Source organism: Schistocerca nitens, chromosome 1 (assembly GCF_023898315.1).
Source record: "Schistocerca nitens isolate TAMUIC-IGC-003100 chromosome 1, iqSchNite1.1, whole genome shotgun sequence".
Taxonomy (NCBI): domain Eukaryota; kingdom Metazoa; phylum Arthropoda; class Insecta; order Orthoptera; family Acrididae; genus Schistocerca; species Schistocerca nitens.
In genome coordinates, this window is record NC_064614.1 from 1,004,335,071 (window position 1) to 1,004,360,945 (window position 25,875).

Below are 25,875 nucleotides of genomic sequence, written 5' to 3' on the forward strand. Positions count from 1 at the left end.
CCCATAGGTGGACGAGACTCTGGGTCATAAGCTATCCAGAAAGTACACTCACATTGAATGATACCTCCTTAAGGAATCAAACCATCATCCTGGACGAAAAAGAGGTGTCGTCTTTAAAACCTTGGTGGGCAGAGCCAACAAATTCTGCGAGCCGGTTTATTCGCAAGATGAATTAAATTAGTTACGAGCTTTTCTCACATTCATTAATAGAATTACGGATAATTTCGGGGAAGTTTTGGCCAAGTATAGGCTCTAAACGATCTTTAGACCCGCCAAAAACATTAACGAATATTTGAAAACAGCCAAAGACGCATGGCACCCGCTATCATCACCGGGTACGTAAAATTCCATGCAGTCGAGGGCAAGTGTATTACTCGCGCAAACAAAGTTGACACTCGGCGCGTGGCTGATGGGGAGTGACTGTAAAGGTATTTCCCATTTACAGTTGCTCCCATCAGCCAGCGCGCCGAGTATCAACTTTGTTTACGAGAGTAATATACTGGAACTCAGTAAAAAAGTGTCGACACACGCACAGCCGAACAGCAAGGGAACTATTGTCTGGGATATAATGAAAAATCGGCCGTAGGAGAACATGTTTTTCGACATGGGAACTATGAAATGAAATTCAATGAGACGAACGTTTTAACAAGGCCATCGCATTATCATGCACGCATGTATAGAGAAGCAACAGAGATTCACAAACAAGATAATAACTTTAGTAGAAAAGAAGAAGGTTTGAAGTTAGATAAAATATGGACGTCGACTTCGCGCCAACAGAATGGCAATCGATTATTTTTAATCGAGAATGATGAAACCATTCAGAGAGAGTCATACAGTCAGGATCACGTAACATATGATGATGTCCTCTAGGCGTCGATAAATGCGAGAGCCCCTCAAACCTCAGAAGCAGTAGCCATTTTACCTCGGAAGATGTCTCCCGCAGTCGGGAGGCGAAACGTTAGGAAGCATTTTTACACATCGACCACGGCCTCTCAGCCCGGAAGTTTCAACTGAAGGAGACGTCGGTCATGAAAGCCTACATTGTATGATTACCTCGAATAGACTTCGAATGTGACATCTGTTCTGTAAGCCGTGTTAAATTTTCCTTGTTCGTTTGTTCCGAGACACTGTTGTCCATACTTCAAACCACTGCGGTTGGTCGATATCAATCGTGACATTTGTGCAAGTGTAAAATTTTGACGTTTATTTGATAGTCTCGCTTTTCATGTGTTGACAGCTATACCTTCTGACAAATTCGTTCCACACCATTAACCTTGTGTACGATTATTGTGTAGATAGAAATTGTCAGGTGAGTCCTCAAAGAATAAATTGGATTGTGCATCGTTTCTGATTAGCAAGAAGTGTCGTAAATTGTGGTTTTATTTCAACACACAGGATGAGAGCCACACCTGCGAACCTCATCTCACATCATACTGCACTTCGACAGGTGACAAATTCTTTTCTTTTCACGGTGTCTTATTTCCTCGGCCGGGCGCTAATAAAACAATTTATCATTTGTAGTATTTCTGATTAGTTGTGTTGTGGTTTCCGAGTAATTAGTGGTGCCCTTTATATGGTAGTGTGTTCCTTTGCCAACATGGAGAATTATAAAGCGAAGAACACAACTGAACTCACTGATATAAGTAGTAGTAACCTGATTTATCGAAAGCAAAAATCAAGAAGAACAGTATCTGAAATAAGTGACAGTTCAACACGAACAGTAGTCTACTTCGCATATATTCATATGCTTATGTCATATGGTATTATGTGTTGGGGTAATTCTTCTGATTCAAAAAGGGTATTTTTGGCTCAAAAACGGGCTGTTCGAGATAATGTGGTGTAAGTTCGAGAACCTCTTGTCGACCCCTATTCAATAGTCTGGGAATTCTGACATTGCCCTCACAGTATATATTTTCTTTAATGTCGTTTGTTGTTAGCATTATTAGCTTATACCTAAGAGTTAGCAGCTTTCACTCAGGTAATACTAGGCAGAAATCAAATCTGCATGTGGAATGCACTTCCTTGACTCTTGTGCAGAAAGGAGTGCACTATTCTGCTGCATCCATTTTCAATAAGCTACCACAAGAACTCAAAAATCTTAGCAGTAGCCCAAACAATTTTAAGTCTAAACTGAAGAGTTTCCTCATGGCTCACTTCTTCTATTCTGTCGAGGAGCTCCTGGAAGAGCTGAAAAATTAAGCAAATTCCAGTGTTACGTTGTTGATTTTCTTTATTTAAACTTACGAATTGTCGCCTGAATACGTTTCTTATATTTCATTTTATCTGTTTCTACTATCGTGTTATAATTTCATGTATTGACTCGTTCCATGACCATGGAGACTTCTCCTTAATTTGGTCCCACGGAACAATAAATAAATAAGTAAATAAATAAATAAAAAATTACCACCCTCGAGGAAATGGGAACTTACACAAAATTAGTAATAAGGAGGATCTAATAAGATTTCTAAGGGTAAAGTGTTTCCAGCAGTCGAAGACATTATCACAAATGAACTTGAAAACGACTCCAGTGTAAGCCTCTTCTGTGCAGATACTCTTGTGCAGGTAAACTTGTACAGGTAAAAATGCACAGTTAAAAGCGCGCAGGTAATCTGCACAAGTCCCCCTACCCGGTAAACTGACGCCTTTAACGAATGTAACGTTTATAGGGCCGGTGTGTGACGTCCCGGTGAGCGTTTTCAGCGGCCGCAAAACAGGTGTTTGCTCAGCGTGGCAGGTGCAGCGTACTCACTGGATGCCGCTGGCCGAGGTGACGGGAGGATCCGGGGGCACGTACAGCACGGCCGGCGTTCCCGGCGGGCCCTGCGGCAGCGGCGGCGGCAGCGCCTCGTTGCTGGAGTCGTTGTGCGCGCAGCAGCTGCCGAACATGAACGTGTCCACGCACATGCCCACGTGCCGGCCCTCGCTCTTGATGCACTCCCACACGAACATGCACGTGCCCTCCACGCTGTTCACCGAGCACGGCTTCGGGCTGATCTTGTAGCCTGCAACACAGTAACCGCGTCCCATGTAGGTTTCAGCTTCGGAGCTCCCCGTAGTATCGTCTCTGTATTCTTCCTCTCCGGGCTTAACAGTGACCTCATGTGCGGCGGAATACACCTTTTAAATTACTTTTGGCTCGTTAAAGATATTAATTGTAATGTCTTGTCACCTAGACAAACTGGCTCACGAAACAAAAACTAATGCATTTCCAAAAATGATATAGGCATCAACTGCGTTTTTAATCGTCATTTTTGCGCCAGAATGACTGACTCTTCTGACAGAAATTCAATGATACAACAGTGCCGTAGGTCTGACGAGAAATTGTGCTGTGATCCTCAGATCGATGACGGCTTACATGCAGTTCTCCACGCAAGTCTAGCCTACGAATCTTCATCTCTGCATGCTTGCTGCATCCTACATCTACTTGAATTTGGTCTTCGTCTACGATTTTTAATCTCCCTACCAATTCCTTCCATTACCAAATTAACATTTCTTTGACGGCTCAGGATGTGTTCTGTCAACCGATACCTTCTTTTAGTCAACATTTCCCATATATAACTTTTCTCCCCTATTACTTCATTAATTTATCCATGTTAATGGTGGTTTATCTCTTTCTCGTTACTCCAAGAAATACGGCAACGAACCACTTTTGTACACTTTTATCTGTGTCAAGAAGCGTTTCGGTCTTCCACCCATCTTCAATTGTCGAAACAAAATTTATATCTTCGTCGATATAACGTGATGTATGCAAAACAACAGTAATGCTGTATAAAAACTGGCTGTTTGCGGCATTTCTTCGAGTAATCTCTTCATTACTTACTGATATATCATTGCGGTTTTCAGCATTCTCCTATTGCACTGCATTTCTATTCGCTTCTTATCTTTACTGCCTATCGTACACTGTTCACTGCCACATAACACTGCAATTCGAACAAATACTTCTAGAAATGCCTGAAATTTATATTCATTGTTAAGAAAATTTCTATTTTTCGTAAACGCTTTCCATGCTATTGCAAGTTAGCATTTTATATCGCCTTTATTTCGGCCATCGTCACTCATCTTTGTGCCCAAATAGAATAACTTGCTTACTAGTATCAGTGGCTCATTTCCTTATCTAATCCCTCCAGTCACTTGATTTAATTGGAGTACACACTATTACATCGATATTCATTTTATGACAGCTTTTAAAGACAACCATTCCGTTAAACTGCTTTTGCAAGTCCTTTGCAGTCTCTGACAGAATTACAATGTCATCGGCAAATCTTAAAGTTAAGATTTTATTTCTTATTTCTGAACTTTAATTCTCTTCCTAAATTTCTCGTTGGTCTCCTGTATTGATTCGTCTATAGAGTTGGGGATAGGCTACTACCCAGTCTTACTACCGTCTCTATTACTGTCTCCATTTCAGGTCCTTTGACTCTTATAACTGCTGTCTGGTTTCTGTTCAAGCTGTAGATATCTTTTCGCTTCCAATATATTATCCTAGACGATATCACGGTTTCAAAGTGAATGTTCCAGCGAACATTACTGAAAGTATTTTCTAAAATACAGATGCTATACATATAGATTTGCCTTTATTCAACGTATAATCAAGCTCTCAGAGCCAATATTGCCTTTCATGTTTCTACATTTTCCCATAACTGAAATTGATCTTTTGACTGGTCGGTTTCTACCGGTCAGTCCATCCTTTAGTTTAAAATGAAAAGGAAATAAGGAGTAAAAATACTTTGAATATGGTAATTTTTGTACTGTTGTTGTGTTGTGCCCGTTGGAATGATGGACTGTTTCGGAAGTTTACACCATTAGCCATGGAAACTGCCATCACGAGGCAAGCGATACTTGATGTTTAACCACCTTCGACGGGGAGTGGAAGGAATCTTTTGTTCAGAACGCCGTTAATACGGCCACAAGAACAGCTCAAAAACCCTCAAATCAATGTATTTTTACTTTGCAATTTACATCATACATAAAAAGATATCACTGAATCTCTCTCATACATTTCCGGTATTGTCGCCCAAAAAATTCTGTAATTGCATTAAAAAACAAATTGATATATGTATCTCGATGACCAATGAAACTGCGAAAAAGTATTAGCTTCATCTACATCTAAATCTACATGGATACTCTGCAAATCACATTTAAGTGCCTGGCAGAGGGTTCATCGAACCACCTTCATAATTCTCTATTATTCCAATCCCGTATAGCGCTCGGAGAGAACGAACACCTGTATCTTTCCGTACGAACTCTGACTTCCCTTATTTTATCGTGGTGATCGTTCCTCCCTATGTATGTCGGTGTCAACAAAATATTTTCGCATTCGGAGGAGAAAGTTGGTGATTGGAATTTCGTGAGAAGATTCCGCCGCAACGAAAAACGCCTTTCTTTTAATGATGTCCAGCCCAAATTCTGTATCATTTCAGTGACACTCTCTCCCATATTTCGCGATAATACGAAACGTACTGCTCTTCTTTGAACTTTTCCGATGTACTCCGTCAGTCCTACCTGGTAAGGATCCCACACGGCAGAGCAGTATTCTAAAAGAAGACGGACAAACGTAGTGTAGGCAGTGTCCTTAGTAGATCTGTTACATTTTCTAAATTTCCTGCCAATAAAACGCAGTCTTTGGTTAGCCTTACCCACAACATTTTCTATGTGTTCCTTCCAATTTAAGTTGTTCGTAATTGTAATTCCTAGACATTTAGTTGAATTCATGGCCTTTAGATTTGACTGATTTATCGTGTAACCGAAGTTTAACGAATTCCTTTTAGCACTCATGTGGATGACCTCACACTTTTCGTTATTTAGGGTCAACTGCCAATTTTCTCACCATTCAGATATCTTTTCTAAATCGTTTTGCAATTTGTTTTGATCTTCTTATGACTTTATTAGTCGATAAACAACAGCGTCATCTGCAAACAACCTAAAACGGCTGCTCAGATTGTCCCCAAATCGCTTATATAGATAAGGAACAGCAAAAGGCCTATAAAACTACCTTGGGGAACGTCCGAAATCACTTCTGTTTTACTCGATGATTTTCTGTCAATTACTACGAATTACTACGAACTGTGACCTCTCTGACAGGAAGTCACAAATCCAGTCACATAACTGAGACGATATTCCATAAGCACGCGATTTCACTACGATCCACTTGTGTAGTACAGTGTCAAAACCCCTCCGAAAATGCGGAAATACTGAATCGATCTGAAATCCCTTGCAAATAGCACTCAGCACTTCATGTGAATAAAGTGCTAGTTGCGTTTCACAAGAACGATGTTTTTTAAACCCATGTTGACTGTGTGTCAATAGACCGTTTTCTTCGAGGTTCGAACACAATACATTTATATTATGAATCTCTCCTCCCTAAGGCTCTGGATTAAAAGAGATTACAAATACCTTTAATGAGTCAAAAATAGTTTGTGGTAAATAAGTTAGGCGCCTCACGCTTTACGTAATTCAGACACAAATTCAGTTGCGTGTGGAAGCGACCACAGCTACGGAGACGTACTGAAGATTTCTTTTCTTCGAAATATGTAAATCCGATTACGACTCCGATGTCTTTTACGCAAAATGTGTTGAGCAAATTAAATGGTAAAACTCACATTGCCAAGAATGCATTGGAAACAGAAGGAATGGAATCAATTTCGAAATTTTGTGAACTACGTTACGCTGTATCACTGATGACACCTTTCAGAATCAAATATTTCTTCGGTAGATCATTCCTATCTTTTTGCTACGTTGTGTCAGTTCGACAACATCTAATAAAAATCTTGCTGGACCTCATGAGCTGAACAACCGCTTAAGACAAGAAACAGAAACATCGTAGAGCATGGAATGTGTTTAGAACTATTGAAAATATGGTGATCTGAAGAATTTCTTAATTATTCTACGTCTAATTAACATTGCAGCTCAAGCAGCAAAACATGCAATTCTTAAATCACAAAATCGTGCTACCTAAACATTATTTCATAAGAATACATCTGGCTGTTTTCTCTTCGGTGTTAGATTAACATTTTTTTTGCGCCCAGTCCTAGCTGAAAACTCGTTGATGGATTGAGAGATGGGGGAGGGAACGCATCTGAAGCGCCTTTATTTTGCTGAGAACTCGTCGAAGGCACAGAGCATCAAAACTATGTTATTGTGGAAGGTGAAACGAAAGATCGAATTCGGAAAACTTACGGGTCGCCATTAGCTGTAATTACTTCGAGATACATGATGCACGACGACGGAGCAAGATAATGCTTAGTAGGGAAACTACGTGTCGTACCCCGCTCAGATTTAGTAGTAAAATGACCCAGTGGATAGCCCGTCAAAAAGTGAACACAGATCAAGCATGAAAACTGGAAGAAGATGTACTGAGCTGTGGAAAAAGAAATAAAATAAACGATGCAAGCTCATGATGTGGAACATGACGGAATTATAAAAGTCACGTCGTCGTAGTTGTGTGGTCATGGTGATGGTCAGTGAAACGGGAGATCCGTCTTCAAAACTCCCTCGTGCTACTTTTTTTTCACAAAATTATGAACTTTCCGGCCGGTCATTGTGTGTCTGTTCTCCTTCTGTAGTCTTGGCAATCGTCGTACTGTACATTGATTATAGAATATGAGTCATGTAATAAAAACTTATTACCGTCGCAAAAAAATGAGATGAATGCGAGCAGGCGAGATGCCGCATAGTCCTCTCACAGAAATGAAAACAACATATAAACGGGTGTGAACTATGTTAGAACAAAGGAATTCAGGAGTCAAGGCTCCATTACGGAACGCAAGGGTCATAACATGTGATAGTTGTGTGGAACAAATAGGTGGTACGGGCATCTGGAGGTCCCTTCCTTACACCTCGCTGCTGCAAACGGATGTTACATCACGAAACAGACACAAATTTGAATACAGCGAACAGACAAGGCAGTGGACGGACGTTCAGCTCATAATTTCGTGAAACAAATATGGGGAACGATGGAGATTTAAACGCGGATCTCCTCCTTCCTAGTCCAACGCGGTGACCACACAACCACAACACCACTGTTATACAAACTCGCTCGATGTTGCACATCTTGAGTTTGGACCGTTCACTGTTTCGATTTGGCTTCTTTTTTCACAGTTCAGTACACCTTCTTCCTGTTTTCTTGTTTCGTCTGCGTTTTGTTTGTGACAGGCTATGCAGTGCGCCATCTTGCCGCTGAATCAGAGGGGAGTGCGATGAGGAGTCTCCCTTATTAGAATAAGGTGGGAAAAATTTATAATATTTATTGCAGTAAAAATAAGAGACGAAATGTGTTATTTTTTTAACTTAAAAATCATGAATTTAGGCTACAGCTGAATTGGCAAAAAACTGTTTACTTAAAATTGCAAACTGAAGAATTTTTTCTCTCGCTGCAATATTACGAAGATAATTTTAAGTATACCCATTTCCACAAAAAATACAGATTCTTTCCTTAAGTGGTGCTCAGCTCGAAGCGTCAGTAAGAATTTCTGGTGATATCGAACGGCTGAACTTAAAAGATTAGTATTCAACTAGGTACCATAATTTTAATATAACCAGTGATGTCAGTTTTGCACCATCTTCCCATTTAGAATTCTTCTGAATTTGATTATGTTTCCTTCAGTTTACTGTAGATTTCACATAGTATCTTCATATTTCAGTTCGTCCTTAAGCTGAAAACATTTGTCGTCTCACCATCTTCTACACTGAACGTTTGAGACAATGTGTATGTAATCGGAAAATTAAGAGGTTTTATTGATATTGAGATTTTCTGCTCGAAAGGAAATGTTTCCTATTATGATTTGACATTTATTTTATTTCGTTTATAGACTGCAACTCTGTGTCGAGTAACGTGGAGTTGTTACGCTTCGACGAGAGAGGAACGTACTGCTGAGGCTATTCGGAGCTTTCCGAACCACGGCGGCGGTGTCATTCATTACATTTCGTTCACGGAAAGCATTCGATGACGTCACTGTACTGGTTAAGGAAAGGAAATATAAAACATTCTAGAAGATAACATGTTTGGATAGCCAGCAAACTCAAGCAATTAGCGATTGGATATTCGGCAGGGTCAATGGGGCAATACTGAAGAGGCGGCGAGTATACTAACTAAATAAATCGTAGAATTCACAGTCTTACTTGAAAAGATCGAACGACCATTTTTCATGTTTACTGTATCTCCCTGAACATTTGAGAGAGGTCCAAAATGCAACATATCAATTCCAGTTTGGCTATGAAACATCCATTGACAGAATACTGTCCTTCTCGCTCTCATCTTGAAGTACTCAAGTTCAGATACAGAGGCGTCTGGCAATGCGGACACGAAGGAACCACATAATACTTTGTCTACCATTGCACATTATTTAACAGCTTTAGGCAGAACATTCTGCTATATAGGGCTGCAAGATACCTCGAAAAGTTCAACGTCATTAACAAGCTAGCGAACAAAATCTCCAACAGACTGCTAAAAGGATATAAGGGTGTCGACGCAGGCTGTCTCGGGTGCCGCGGGTGCAAAATACGGAGTAAGAAACTGTAGTGAGTATGAATGCCTTTTAATGTGGAAATAGTAACCGGTGTTGGAGCGTAGACTTGATGTACATTCAAAGGCCACAACCCTCGGCTGCTACGATTGGTACCTAACCCATATCTCTTCCTACGTCTTTTTCTTTCGTTTCTCTGTATCTTTTTAGCTAAATTTTATGAATTTTTCATGTAATTGGAGTACGTAGTATCAGGTCGCATAAAGTACTGGCAAGATTGCCGGTCTTCAAATTATTACTGTATCTTCAAGTGACATTGTATAAACGAATTGTGACTGAATGCCATAATTATAATTTCGTGTGTCTCAGTGCTCTGGTGTAGGTCCCTAACCCATCCCAATTATACGGCCGGGCAAAAGGGAACTGCAGTTTCAAAATGGTTCAAATGGCGCTGAGTACTATGGGACTTAACTGCTGTGGTCATCAGTCCCCTAGAGCTTATAACTACTTAAACCTAACTAACCTAAGGACATCACACACATCAATGCCCGAGGCAGGATTCAACCTGCGACCGCAGCGGTCGCGCGGTTCCAGACTGTAGCGCCTAGAACCGCTCGGCCACTCCGGCCGGCAACTACAGTTTAATGTGGAATACGAATCACTTGTCGTTTCTGGCGAATCTCCACATAATTGAGAGGTGAATTCTACGTTAAAAGGCAGAACCAAATATCCGTGATCCGGCCGGATTCGAACCCGGGACTTTTCGGATTTCAGGCAAACGCTTTACCACTAGACCGACAGGACCGAGATAGAATGCCAAAATATGATTATCTTATTATTACTATGATTGTTAGTTGTGTAAGTAATGGGATGTAAGGTTTGCCATAGTACCCAAGTGATGCAGCATCAAGTTCTTACAGCAGTAAATGGATTAATTTCCGTTGCACTCTCTTAGTGACTCACCATTTTTTGTGTGAACTGAACAAACGGCGTCCTTCCCAGTGGTTATGATCTCTCTGACTTGTCAACGAGTCCGAACCGTGACGCTCATAGTGTATTTTATTGTAAGAAAGTTTTTACGTCCAACGATCTTTGAAGTCGTCTATTCTAGTATCTTTCGGTCGATATCAGCAGAACCACAAATTATTTGTGTAATGACATTCTCTTATGTGAGGTGTCAAAGAGCAACAGAAAGAAAAAGGGACGAAAGTGGTGTAACATCCGCAAAGAATGATAATAATAACGATTGCACATTATCGCCTGCCGCTGAGGCCGAGCGGTTCTAGGCGCTTCAGTCCGGATCGGCGCCACTGCTACGATCGCAGGTTCGAATCCTACCTCGGGCATGGATGTGTGTGATGTCCTTAGGTTAGTTAGGTTTCAGTAGTTCTAAGTCTAGGGGACTGATGACCTCAGATGTTAAGTCGCATAGTGCTTAGAGCCATTTGAACCTCTTTTTTTCCCACATTGTCGTTAAGCTCTTGTCTCCTCCAGAACTCTGGCCTTTTCGCCAACATCTTACAACATAGAGTTTGTGCCGTTACTGTCTTACATCATTTTTTCCTCATCACTTTGTTAAGCGCAAGATCGATCATGTCAGATTATACTGTTCTACTTTCCTACTCTCTAGACTATCAATTTGGAGCCATATACCTAGTGGAAGGTCTATTTCACACCGTCAGGTATGGAGAAGTGCTCGATCATTGCACCCGTTTGACTTGTAACTCACTGTGCTGACTCCAGTGCGAACGTGACTGAGGAACCTGTGACATCACCGTGATCGATAAGACGAGGAGCCACTGGTACGAGGTGAGAAGCTGCATTTCACTTAAAACTCACAATTTATACTGCAGGACAAAAAGATCTTGAAAATCGGAGATCGCGCTTGATAAAATGGAATGAAGGAGCGGTATGGCTAAGCGGTAGTTCTAGACATACGGTCGGTCGAAAAAATTTCAGGAAAGTTCAACTTCTGAAATAACCTATTTGTCTAGAAACTTGAAGGAGACATGAAGTGTCCATCAACAGCAGTTTAGCACTCATTTTATCTTAGATGTCGCTAGAACATTCTGTAACACGAAACGGTCTCATGGACTACGACATAAAAATGGGCTATCAATCCTAACCACCAACAGCAAAAATCAGATTAAGTCCTTGGTTTGCAAAAGTAGAGGACTTGCGATAACTCTGACAAAATAATGGTTCTGTCCACTTGGTTTAATCACGAAATGCAACGGGAAGTCCATCACTAAGCCAGGAACGAAAAGGATCAACTAGGCTTTGAGCATAAGGATATGATGCATTACACAGCGAAACTCTTATCACCCCAAACTGAATTCATGAGGCGCGTTGAGAAATGTTACTCAAAGCAAGTGTCACTTTTACATTTGCCTTCGTGTACGAAACTAGCACATTCACATAGCAACTACAAGACCGACCAACGTGCGCTAACTCCGGAGGAAAACATGCAGCAAGTCTGCTAGCAAGACATTCAATGATACCATGAATACACTGCAGAAAAAGCAAGTGAAAGCAACAGCATACGATTAAGGAGGATATCGTCCATAGCAGTGCTATAAAAGAAAAAATCGTAGCAATAAAAAGAAATCAAAGTCAGCAGTGGAAACAACATAAAAAAATCAGCGGCGAGGTGTCAGTCGGGAAACCATCATCTCACAGGCAACCGAAATTCTAAGTGACACAGTTGAAGTTGTGAACTTAATATGCTGGTCACACAAGCCGCAGCTGGTGTTTGGCCTCGACAATTAGTCTCCTCCCACTTCTTCGGTCCAGGTGTTCTTTTCCAGCTAGTCCCATCGTAATCATATCCTCTCTGACGTCATCAGTCCATCTCTTCCCCTCGGTAAAAATGGAAATGAGCGTATGGCATCGTTGGCCGGGATTCCCTATTCGGGGGAGCTCAGCCACCAAGTGCATGTCTTATTGCAGTCGACGCCACATGGGCGACTTGCGCGCTGGTGATGGGGGTGAAATGAAGGTGAGGACAACACAACACCCAGTCCACGAGCGGAGGAAATCTCCAACCCGGCCGGGAATCCAACCCGAGCCCGCTTGCACGGGAGGCAGGCACGTTAACACCCAGCTAAGCAGGCGGACCTTCCTCTCAGTATCTGAACTCGGACGTCTTCTTCCGCTACCTGCCTGGTGATCTGACTTTCTCAGCACATTACGTGACCGTACCATTTCAAAAAAATGGCTCTGAGCACTATGGGACTTAACTTCTGAGGTCATCAGTCCCCTAGAACTTAGAACTACTTAAACCTAACTAACCTAAGGACATCACACACATCCATGCGCGAGGCAGGATTCGAACCTGCGACCGTAGCGGTCGCGCGGTTCCAGACTGTAGCGCCTAGAACCGCTCGGCCACACCGGCCGGCCGTACCACTTCAGTCCTCTCTCTTTAATCACTACCACAACGTCCAGTGATTTTTACAACTCCTGCAGTTCGCGGTTTTTCCTTTTTCTTCAGTGGTCTCCATCCTTCACCTGTACAAAAGTATGTCTCAGAACAGAATTCTCAAATGTCAGGAGTTTTCTTTCTCTCTTTTGGGTGACAGTCCAGGTCTGTGATTCGTACAGGACCATGAGTTGTATTACATTCCTGTAGATGCCAATCTTCGTAGATATCGATAGAAGCTGAGACTTGAACAGCTTTCCGAATGCTAACATTGACCTGTTTCCTGCTTGGATCCTTGCCATTATTTCCTGGCCCTTCTCTTTTCTTTCACTGAGTATTGCCCCTAGATATTTGAGCTCTTTTACTCTTGCAAAGATTTTACCATCCACGTCTAAAAGTGTGTCATCGATCTCTGCTCATTACGAGGCGAAGCCGGAATTACGAAATGTAGGACGCAAAGTAACTGTGTTTACTTGTCTTCTATCATTAAAAGGACTGCACTCAGATCATTACTGAACATGATTTTCTATTACAAGATATTACAGCTTAAAAAACTAATAGTTTTTATGGAAATAAAGTAAAACCAGACAGACATTAAGCACTAACCGTACTCGCTAAAGGCGGACATTGTTACACGACTTATAATTCTGCCGTTTTTGCTTTTAAAAAACAGTTCAGTTAATCTAAGTAAGCGCTAAGTAGACGAAATCTTAAAAGGGGCAGAACTGAACTTCGCCGATAAGAGAACCGATTGTGTGGGTGTTTGGTGTACTAACAAGTGTCTTTGGAGTTCTAGCTACTTAAGAAAGCTCTGCTAATTAAATTGGTAATATAAAATCCTCACGGACGTTTAATACTGATTCGATTCCTACAGGTTTGGAACTCTTTTACTTATGTCATTATTTCAAATAGAATATTTACATTCTGTGTTTCCATTAGCTAGTCTAGTACGATGTTGCCCTCTCATTCATTTGCTTTGACTTGCAAGATACGTAACGATTTTTTAGTCACACTACTTAAAGTAATCATAATTTATGTTACATTAGATTCTGAAATAAATATTGCTGTGACAACATAAAACAAGAAAAATCGTCAAAATAGCAAGGTGAAAACTAAAATCACGAGTGTATGTAACCCGCAGACGGTCAGGTTCATTAAATATTCGACATGATTCAGGTTTCACTAAACTTTCATTTGAGCCAGCATTCCAGACTTGCTGCAATTAGATACTTTTGGGACGAAACTTGCGAGGTTATTGCATGTTTACGTTTCTCGATTACGGTTTAGGAGCAATAAACCGCTTTGAAAAATTATACTAGCCAGGAGGCCGGCGAGGTCGCTTCCGCGGTGGAAATGTGCGCCACAGGTGTTCGTCCACAGCCAGCGCCTCGGGTTGTGAAGAAATGCGATCCTAATTAGGAGGAGAGACTGGGGCCATCAGCCCCGGGCCGTGCCCCGTATCGGCCGAGTCCTGCTTCCGGGCTCGGCAGAACAAGTGTAACTTGCCGATAGGCAGGCAGCGTTCTCACCAATAATGTATCAATAGATAGACACATTTTATTTTCACTAAAGTCTGAGGCCTTTCGTTCTTAGATACAACAGTTGTTGATACTGTAACTTATAGCTTATGGTGAGAATTGTGATTTGTGCTGAATTCTAGAACAAAAATTCACAATGAAATGCAAACATACAGCAAATACGCTATGCACATCGCACAAAAATTTAACTACCTGTACGTGACGTCACATTAATACCGTATTACACTGCCTCTAGCCTCGATAAAGGCCTCAGTACATCGAAGAAGAGACTCCACAAATTTCTTCAGGTATGCTATATCCAGCTGAACCCTCTGGTTGATGATCAGATCCAGAAGAGGTACCAAGTTAGGGAGATACTGATTGCTAGTTTCAGCCGCTCTTCCAAAAAACAGTCCCAGAGGTTTTGTATGGGATTCAGATCGGGTGACTTGGTGGGGCAATCGAGGTACAACAATAGGGTACCAGAATTAGAGGGCCCAAATTGCGGTGCTGAACACCCCCCCCCCCCCAAACAAAAAACAAAAAAAATAGGACACTCTCCGGTCTGAGCTACAGTATTCGCACACTATGGGTTAAGCGTTTCATTGGCCCATTGGTGCAGTCGACATATGTGCATAATTTGAAAAGAAGCTAAATCACTAGTGACCAGTTTCATTGTTGTTTGGCCCAACTAAAGACACGCAGCTTCATGCGACAGTGTGATCCGCTACGGTCGCAGGTTCGAATCCTGCCTCGGGCATGGATGTGTGTGATGTCCTTAGGTTAGGTTTAAGTAGTTCTAAGTTCTAGGGGACTGATGACCTCAGATGTTAAGTCCCATGGTGCTCAGAGCCATTTGAACCATTTGAACATCAAGTTTGGAGGATCACAAGCTCGCCTGGTACCAGAGCTCCATAGCAACAAGTGTGCTGTTTTAATGGCATGTCTAATATTTTGTCTAGTGCACTTATGAGGAAATAGTGGCGGAAATTTGATGGATTTCGTTCGAAATGCAAAGTTCTTGTGGGCAGCTAATTGCTAGAATCTCAAACAATTCTACTGGGGTCGTGAAATATCCTGACAAAAAATGGTTCAAATGACTCTAAGCGCTACGGGACTTAACAGCTGAGGTCATCAGTCCCCTAGACTTAGAACTACTTAAACCTAACTAATCTAAGGACATGACACACATCCATACCCGAGGCAGGATTCGAACCTGCGACTGTAGCAGCAGCTCGGTTCCGGACTGAAGAGATCCTGACAGATCAGCCCTTCTGAATGTGGTGTTTGAACACATTTATGATCTTCACTGTTCACAGAGATGAAATATGCATTTGATAAACACGTTGTGCAGCTCCAAATATGATCCCCATTAGCTTCCCCTTCATAAGAAAGAATGAGGTGGTTAGATTTTGAACCTTCCCAGTCACATCGCTGTCAGATTTTCCAGAATTTTAGTAAATGGGTCACTCTCATTAACTGACGCAAACCAAAATTATTTAATACCCCTGGGGACGTCAATAAACTTGCAGATGACACAGAATTCTGGAGTTCACTGTTGTGTGCGCTGTTTTGAAAAACGTAAAAATGTGTTTATTATTAATGAAACGTCATGTCTGTGACGCTCTGTTGGGAGGCATGAGTTTTCATTAAGGATTCTGGATAGTCTTACGATTGCCACTCCATCACCTCCATATCTAGACTGAACCGCGATGACTGCAGCATTAGAATATGAGAAGTGAAGTGCCTAATAATTAACATCTCTGAGAAACACTACATTTTTAAGGAAAAGAAGATTTTATATTAAAAAAGGGACTCATTTTACTGCAACCCCTTTACGCCTAGATAAAATGCGATAGACGTATCTCGAAAACCTGTTGCTTCATATCCACATTTTGGACTGCAAATACTACCAATCAAAATCTCACGTGTATTCCGATTTATAACTACTTGCAGCGGTACAACTGCAGAAAACGACTAGCTTCATTCAATTACCTTATATATCACTCCTAAGTATGAATACGAGACATTAGTGATTTCGTGAAGAACCGGTAATATCACTCATTTTGTGAAGTTAACCGTTTTCCTGGCAGAACTTCAAGCGCCTCGATATTTGTTAACTGTCTTTAGATGGACATACGTGGTGATTTAATTTTATTAGTACTATAAAGAAATTGTCTCCCTTTGTTTCTTCCTCTTTAACGATAGTAGCACTTCATATCCACCCACACCAAACAGCAAAAATCCAAATGTCTTCTCAGTATAGTGCACTTCAGTTACAAGAGCTTTGCATTAATTTTTCAGCGTTTCTTCTTATTTGGCTTATATTTGGTATTTTCTTCTTTAAATATAAAATATTGCTTGAGGACGGTATATCGATTCTTTCTTAAGCCCCAGTATGCGTCATCAGTGTTCCTAAAGATTTATCACCAAGGATAATATATCTATGGTTCATGAATTGCTTTTACTGCTACGTGATTCGCGTGGGAACACAGCGTACAAGGATTTGCTTGTCCCAGCATGCTGATGGTTCAGATTTGATGAATTGCCGCTCCCACTCCCTGTCGATCGGTGTCCTTTTGTTATTTGGTTTGACAGATTTTATTACCTGTACAGCAATACTGGACACACACACTGAATATTATATAAAGGAATCCATACGTTTCGAGAGAGAGAAGGAATTCTGAAACTGGTAGTGGCATAATGAATATACTGACTGCGGCTGATTTGGTTTGCTAGAACTTTGTTACTTCTTGTCCTATATGTACATGAGAAGAAATTTTTGTCGCACGTTTCTAATTGGATATACCATAACTTTTCTTTTCTTTTCTTTGTGTGAAAAGCGAAATAAGAAATTTGGTTTGTCGTCTCCACTTAAAAGTAAAGAAATATTTGTTGAGTTTCCCGAGTTTAACCTAACAGGATGGAGCAAAATTATGATACTGGATTCGTATCCCGGATTTGCAGAGTTACATTTCCCGCGTTTTCCTTGAAGTACTTGAATGGAATGTCGACACGGTGTCTTTCAAGAGTTTGTTGCATGCTTGCACAATTGAATTAAACTCTGTCTCTGATTACTTGGATGTGGAAGGGACGTTCACTTCTAGCCTTCTTTCTCTGTAGTTGACGGTGACAGAGATGGGCCATGACTCATATCCCAAAAGAGGAACGTTTATTTTCCTTTGGTCATTATGATATAGATTTATATGATGTTAAAATAACAGGTTAAAGATAGGACTTGTTTCTATTACGGTGACGGCAAATGTCTTCCTCTAACCACGTGCAACTAAGCTAGTGACCCATCTCCAGTGACACCCCTTCGTTGGTGAGATAAACTAACCTATGTTAGCCTTCAAGTCATCCAGACCTTCGGCGGCGGAACGTCGAGAAAATATCAATCAACATCACTCATTAAATCTTCAGTGGCTAAGCACTGTTTTCATGTAAAAGAATGTCATGATTCATAGTGTATCACTGCATGCGTACTATTTTGGCAACGATTCTCGTGAGGTACATACATCTACAAGACCTCCACAGCTACATCACTACTCTGCAATTCACATTTAAATACCTGAAAGAGGGTTCATTGGATCACCTTCAAGCTATTGCTTTACCGTTGCATTCTCGAACAGGGCGCGGGAAAAAGAACACTTAAATCTTATCATGTGAGCTCTGATTTTTCTTTTTTTATTACAACGATCATTTCTCCCTTTGTAGGTGTTAGCAAAAAAATTAATAGTATAGGGAAAGAAACACCCCGAAGGTAACCTACTGCTAGGTATGAACAAGGATAAGAGTTTTGGACCATTCTTTGTATATAGCAAGTAGTAAAGGTACAAGTTCCCTTGATATCTGGAGCTTTTGCTGGAACCAAAGCCGCAGAAGTTCACTACATATCTCAGCTCTGAAGTGCTTTGACCCCACTCCTTGAAAGATTTTCTCGTCAGCGTGCTTGGAGTTATTTCTGTTCGCACATTAATTGTGTCATCAGTCATCGCCTCGCCACATAATCATTTAACTCAGGATCGCCAAGTGAAGGTTTCGATATAATCCGCGACAGCAAAAACTCAAGCATGTATCTTTATATCGAAGTACGGAAACTCTGTGGGCTTCATAAGTGAGTACCCTAAAATGCATGTGGGTCAGTCACTCACTGGCAAGATACAGATCGTGACGAGCCACGTGGTCAGCGATCATTTGAAAATTCTTTTTCATTTATAGGGTTATGCTTCATACTTGCGGTAATACGGATTGTAAGAGACAGGCTGTGGCTAAAAAGGGGCCGTGTATTAAATGTCTGCTGCGTAATTTCGTTTTTTGTTGGCAAAGTACAGGCATGTATTGCGCCATGTGGTCACACTCGTAATGCAGATACTTAAATAAACGTACTTCATTTAGAATTGCCTGAGCGTCGGCGTGCTTTCTTTCGAGTCCCTCCTCGTCACAACAATTAAGACACGAGGTAAGTGATCTCTATTCAAGGAACTTCAACCGAGTGATATGATGAAGTTGTCAGCGCATTGGACTCGCATTAGCGAGGACGCCCGTTCAAATTCCCGTCCGATCATTCAGACTGTCATTTTCCTTGATTTCCCGGTTAAGGCAAATGCCGGGTGGGTCCTTTGAAGGTGCATGGGAGATTTTTTTCTCCACTTTTCGTAATGAGGGCTTATTCTACGTCTCTGGTGATCTTGTTGTCGATGGGGCGTTAAACTTCTACCTTCCTTATCTTTTTTTCCAAAGTACTTCAATTAAATAGCGTTTCTGCACGAAGAAGGCTTACACGCCTTTCGACTTCGCGTCAGACTACAATTAGTCGTAATGACAGATAAGTAACATGGGAGTTATTCCGTTTTTTGGCGCTGTAATAAAATATTATTTGGAACAAATTCATTTCACTTTCATTTAAAGTATCTTCACTGGTCTCGATAAGATTGGAATTTTGTTTACAAATCATAAACAGTTCTCATATTTAAAATTATTTTTATTAATCACATTTTTTGGCTTCTACATATTTCATTGGTTCCGTCACGCACAGATGTACGGTTTATAGCGTAGTGCACCTGACTGATACATGAAATAACATCTTCGGATGAACAGAACTACAACTACTACCACTACTACTACTACTAGAAGCAAAAACACGAGTAATTTGTAATTTTAATCACAGGAACTATTTGTGATCTCGATAAACCGCTTTGTAAGCAAAATCGCCCCCCCCCCCCCCCCCCCCATTAACCATGGACCTTGCCGTTGGTGGGGAGGCTTGCGTGCCTCAGCGATACAGATAGCCGTACCGTAGGTACAACCACAACGGAGGGGTATCTGTTGAGAGGCCAGACAAACGTGTGGTTCCTGAAGAGGGGCAGCAGCCTTTTCAGTAGTTGCAAGGGCAACAGTCTGGATGATTGACTGATCTGGCCTTGTAACAATAACCAAAACGGCCTTGCTGTGCTGGTACTGCGAACGGCTGAAAGCAAGGGGAAACTACGGCCGTAATTTTTCCCGAGGGCATGCAGCTTTACTGTATGATTAAATGATGATGGCGTCCTCTTGGGTAAAATATTCCGGAGGTAAAATAGTCCCCCATTCGGATCTCCGGGCGGGGACTACTCAAGAGGATGTCGTTATCAGGAGAAAGAAAACTGGCGTTCTACGGATCGGAGCGTGGAATGTCAGGTCCCTTAATCGGGCAGGTAGGTTAGAAAATTTGAAAAGGGAAATGGATAGGTTAAAGTTAGATATAGTGGGAATTAGTGAAGTTCGGTGGCGGGAGGAACAAGACTTCTGGTCAGGCGACTACAGGGTTATAAACACAAAGTCAAATATGGGTAATGCAGGAGTAGGTTTAATAATGAATAGGAAAATAGCAATGCGGGTAAGCTACTACAAACAGCTTAGTGAACGCATTATTGTGGCCAAGATAGATACGAAGCCCACACCTACTACAGTAGTACAAGTTTATATGCCAACTAGCTCTGCAGATGACGAAGAAATTGAATAAATGTATGATGAAATAAAAGAAATTATTCAGATAGTGAAGGGAGACGAAAATTTAATAGTCATGGGTGACTGGAATTCGAGTGTAGGAAAAGGGAGAGAAGGAAACGTAGTAGGTGAATATGGATTGGGGCTAAGAAATGAAAGAGGAAGCCGCCTGGTAGAATTTTGCACAGAGCACAACTTAATCATAGCTAACACTTGGTTTAAGAATCATGATAGAAGGTTGCATACATGGAAGAACCCTGGAGATACTAAAAGGTATCAGATAGATTATATAATGGTAAGACAGAGATTTAGGAACCAGGTTTTAAATTGTAAGACATTTCCAGGGGCAGATGTGGACTCTGACCACAATCTATTGGTTATGACCTGTAGATTAAAACTGAAGAAACTGCAAAAAGGTGGGAATTTAAGGAGATGGGACCTGGATAAACTGAAAGAACCAGAGGTTGTACAGAGTTTCAGGGAGAGCATAAGGGAACAATTGACAGGAATTGGGAAAAGAAATACAGTAGAAGAAGAATGGGTAGCTTTGAGGGATGAAGTAGTGAAGGCAGCAGAGGATAAAGTAGGTAAAAAGACGAGGGCTAGTAGAAATCCTTGGGTAACAGAAGAAATATTGAGTTTAATTGATGAAAGGAGAAAATATAAAAATGCAGTAAATGAAGCAGGCAAAAAGGAATACAAACGTCTCAAAAATGAGATTGACAGGAAGTGCAAAATGGCTAAGCAGGGATGGCTAGAGGACAAATGTAAGGATGTAGAGGCTTATCTCACTAGGGGTAAGATAGATACTGCCTACAGGAAAATTAAAGAGACCTTTGGAGATAAGAGAACCACTTCTATGAACATCAAGAGCTCAGATGGGAACCCAGTTCTAAGCAAAGAAGGGAAAGCAGAAAGGTGGAAGGAGTATATAGAGGGTCTATACAAGGGCGATGTACTTGAGGACAATATTATGGAAATGGAAGAGGATGTAGATGAAGATCAAATGGGAGATACTATACTGCGTGAAGAGTTTGACAGAGCACTGAAAGACCTGAGTCGAAACAAGGCCCCCGGAGTAGACAACATTCCATTGGAACTACTGACGGCCTTGGGAGAGCCAGTCCCGACAAAACTCTACCATCTGGTGAGCAAGATGTATGAAACAGGCGAAATACCCTCAGACTTCAAGAAGAATATAATAATTCCAATCCCAAAGACAGCAGGTGTTGACAGATGTGAGAATTACCGAACAATCAGTTTAATAAGCCACAGCTGCAAAATACTAACACGAATTCTTTACAGACGAATGGAAAAACTAATAGAAGCCGACCTCGGGGAAGATCAGTTTGGATTCCGTAGAAATACTGGAACACGTGAGGCAATACTGACCTTACGACTTATCTTAGAAGAAAGATTAAGGAAAGGCAAGCCTACGTTTCTAGCATTTGTAGACTTAGAGAAAGCTTTTGACAATGTTGACTGGAATACTCTCTTTCAAATTCTAAAGGTGGCAGGGGTAAAATACAGGGAGCGAAAGGCTATTTACAATTTGTACAGAAACCAGATGGCAGTTATAACAGTCGAGGGACACGAAAGGGAAGCAGCAGTTGGGAAGGGAGTAAGACAGGGTTGTAGCCTCTCCCCGATGTTATTCAATCTGTATATTGAGCAAGCAGTGAAGGAAACAAAAGAAAAATTCGGAGTAGGTATTAAAATCCATGGAGAAGAAATAAAACTTTGAGGTTCGCCGATGACATTGTAATTCTGTCAGAGACAGCAAAGGACTTGGAAGAGCAGTTGAACGGAATGGATGGTGTCTTGAAGGGAGGATATAAGATGAACATCAACAAAAGCAAAACGAGGATAATGGAATGTAGTCGAAGTAAGTCGGGTGATGTTGAGGGTATTAGATTAGGAAATGAGACACTTAAAGTAGTAAAGGAGTTTTGCTATTTGGGGAGCAAAATAACCGATGTTGGTCGAAGTAGAGAGGATATAAAATGTAGACTGGCAATGGCAAGGAAAGCGTTTCTGAAGAAGAGAAATTTGTTAACCTCGAGTATAGATTTAAGTGTCAGGAAGTCTTTTCTGAAAGTATTGGTATGGAGTGTAGCCATGTATGGAAGTGAAACATGGACGATAAATAGTTTGGACAAGAAGAGAATAGAAGCTTTCGAAATGTGGTGCTACAGAAGAATGCTGAAGATTAGATGGGTAGATCACATAACTAATGAGGAGGTACTGAATCGGATTGGGGAGAAGAGGAGTTTGTGGCACAACTTGACCAGAAGAAGGGATCGGTTGGTAGGACATGTTCTGAGGCATCAAGGGATCACCAATTTAGTATTGGAGGGCAGCGTGGAGGGTAAAAATCGTAGGGGGAGACCAAGAGATGCATACACTAAGCAGATTCAGAAGGATGTAGGTTGCAGTAGGTACTGGGAGATGAAGAAGCTTGCACAGGATAGAGTAGCATGGAGAGCTGCATCAAACCAGTCTCAGGACTGAAGACCACAACAACAACAACAAGCAAAATCGCAACTATTACAACGACCACTAAAGGTATTGTAAATAAAAGCGAAACGTATCTCGCCCAAATAAGACTCTTCCTACAGTCGCAAAAAGTGCCACATTACTTGCGAAACTGCAACTGCGGAAGAGAGAACTCTAAAACAAAAAAGGGACAGAGAAGTTCTTTTTTCTTATTTGTAACGGCTTTTGGTTTCATGACCATTCAACCAACCATAGTTTAAGCACTTCGGTAAGAATTGTCAGTTTTGATTACTATCTATGCACAGATTTCAATTCATTTATAGCAATGAAAGTATAAATTTTACAACACTGGTATGCATACACTACGTTTATTCATAGCAAAATTTGATTTAAAGTAAGGTATAACAAAAGTGTATTACTTTAACTAAATAACTGTGTATAAATGCACTTCAATTTATCTCGAATAAAAAACAGCCCACAGTTGCATTAATTATGTTAATTATCATAATTAGAGCAAGTGGGCTGTTTTTCATTCGAGACAATTTCGTAACGGTTGCTGGTGTTGCTGCCATGATGAAAACAACACTTCAATTTATGTGTCCGATTTGTCTTTCGATATACTGGGATCCTCCCTCCGGGCAATGCAGTTTTAAAAATTAAAGCAATCCTCGGTCGCAAAAATTAAGTCTTTTGACCTGGGTTTCGGCACTTCTGTGAGTGCCTTCATCAGAAATTAAACATTCAAACTGGCCTATAACGTAAGTACAAAAGTTATGGGAATTTTTTTTTTTATAGAAGTGTAAGTACTGACTAACAGTACAAGAAAGGAACTGTACTTACATGTTACGTATAAAATAAATATCAAGCGATAAAGCTTTAGCGACTAAATATCGCTTGATATTTTTTATACGTGACATGTAAGTCTGCTTCTTTCTTGTACTGTTAGTCAGTGCTTACTCTTTTATAAAAGATTTTCCCATAATTTTTGTACTTATGTTATAGGCCAGTTTAAATGTTTAATTTCTAATAAAGGCACTCCCCGAAGTGCCGAACGAGGTCAAAAGACTTCATTTTTGCGATCGAGGCTGTAATTGCTTTAATTTTAATTTGTAAACGGTCGCTGACCACGCAGCCATGTTTAAAACTTTGATACTGAAATTTTTCGTTTATGCTCTGCCCCTCAGAGTGGCCGTTCTCAACTATGGCCTTGTGTTAGCGGTTTCCTCCTCCTCCCTGCCGTACTCGTAGGATCTAGATTTTGACGTGGCTGATTCTATGGACACTCTTAATTCCTTGATAGCTGTGTAGATGAGTTTATACATCTAACGTCTGCTGTTGCCAAAAGAGTGATAACGCAGTAGGGAGCTTTGGACAGCATAGCACTCGGAATGAGATTTTCACTCTGCAGCGGAATGTGCGCTAATATGAAACTTCCTGGCAGATTAAAACTGTGTGCCGGATCGAGACTCGGGGCTTTTGCCTTTCGCAGGCAAGTGCCCAACTATCTGAGCTACTCAAACACGGCTCACGCACCGTCCTTACAGCTTTACTTCTGCCAGTACCTCGTCTCCTACCTTCCAAACCTCAAAGAAGCTCTCCTGCGAAACTTGCAGAACTAGCACTCATGAAAGAAAGGATATTGCGGAGACATGGCTTTGTGGTGTCACCGCCAGACACTACACTTGCTAGGTGGTAGCTTTAAATCGGCCGCGGTCCATTAGTACATGTCGGACCTGGGTGTCGCCACTGTCAGTGATCGCAGACCGAGCGCCACCACACGGTAGGTCTCGAGAGACGGACTAGCACTCGCCCCAGTTGTACGGACGACTTAGCTAGCGATGCACACTGACGAAGCCTCGCTCATTTGCAGAGCAGGTAGTTAGAATAGCTTTCAGCTAAGTCAATGGCTACGACCTAGCAAGGCGCCATTAGCATTACATTGCATGTATCTACAGAGTCTCACTTGTATCGTCAAGAGCGATGTACAACAATGATGGATTAAAGTTAAGTATTCCAGCAGCTACGTACTTTTCTTTATAGCATTCATTACGTATCCTGTTTCAGACCTCACGCCAGCCTGCGTGAGTTAACGCGTGCATTCGGCCTCCTCAACCAAGTTGTGTGCGTAGTGTTGGCTAACTGCTAACACTACAGGCTTAGCCACAGCCTGGGGTATGTTTCCAGAATGAGATTTTCATTCGGCAGCAGAGTGTGCGCTAATATAAAACTTCCTGAAAGTTTCGCTGGAGAGCTTCTGTGAAGTTTGGAAGGTAGAAGACGAGGTACTGGCAGAAGTAAAGCTGTGAGGACGGGGCGTGAGTCGTGTTTGGGTGGCTCAGATGGTAGAGCACTTGTCCGCAAAAAATGCCCCGAATTCGAGTCTCGGTCCGGAGCACTGTTTTAATATGCCAGGAAGTTTCAGCATAGCATTCAGTCGATTCAGTGTCCCATCTATCCTGCCTATAACAGAGATGTTGGATTGGCTAAATACACTACTGGTCATTAAAATTGCTACGCCAAGAAGAAATGCAGATGATAAACGGGTATTCGTTGGACAAATATATTATACTAGAACTGACATGTGATTACATTTTCACGCAATTTGGGTGCATAGATCCTGAGAAATCAGTACCCAGAAGAACCACCTCTGGCCGTAATAACGGCCTTGATACACCTGGGCCTTGAGTCAAACAGAGCTTGAATGGCATGTACAGGTACAGCTGCCCATGCAGCTTCAACACGATACCACAGTTCATCAAGAGTAGTGACTGGCGTATTGTAGCGAGCCAGTTGCTCGGCCACCATTGACCAGACGTTTTCAGTTGGTGAGAGATCTGGAGAATGTGCTAGCCAGGGTAGCAGTCAACATTTTCTGTATCCAGAAAGGCCTGTACAGGACTTGCAATATGCGGTCGTGCATTATCCTGCTGAAATGTAGGGTTTCGCAGGGATCGAATGAAGGGTAGAGCCACGGGTCGTAACACATCTGATA

General features: G+C 41.5%; 1 protein-coding gene across 1 annotated transcript in view; it reads right to left on the bottom strand.

Annotated features, from left to right (window-relative positions):
* LOC126237916 (serine proteinase stubble) overlaps positions 1–25,875 on the bottom strand; it is a 771,897-nt gene that overhangs the window by 131,922 nt on the left and 614,100 nt on the right. The window contains exon 4 of the mRNA XM_049947754.1: positions 2,750–3,002. Coding sequence (XP_049803711.1) covers positions 2,750–3,002 — 253 coding nt within the window. The remainder of the gene's footprint in view (positions 1–2,749; positions 3,003–25,875) is intronic.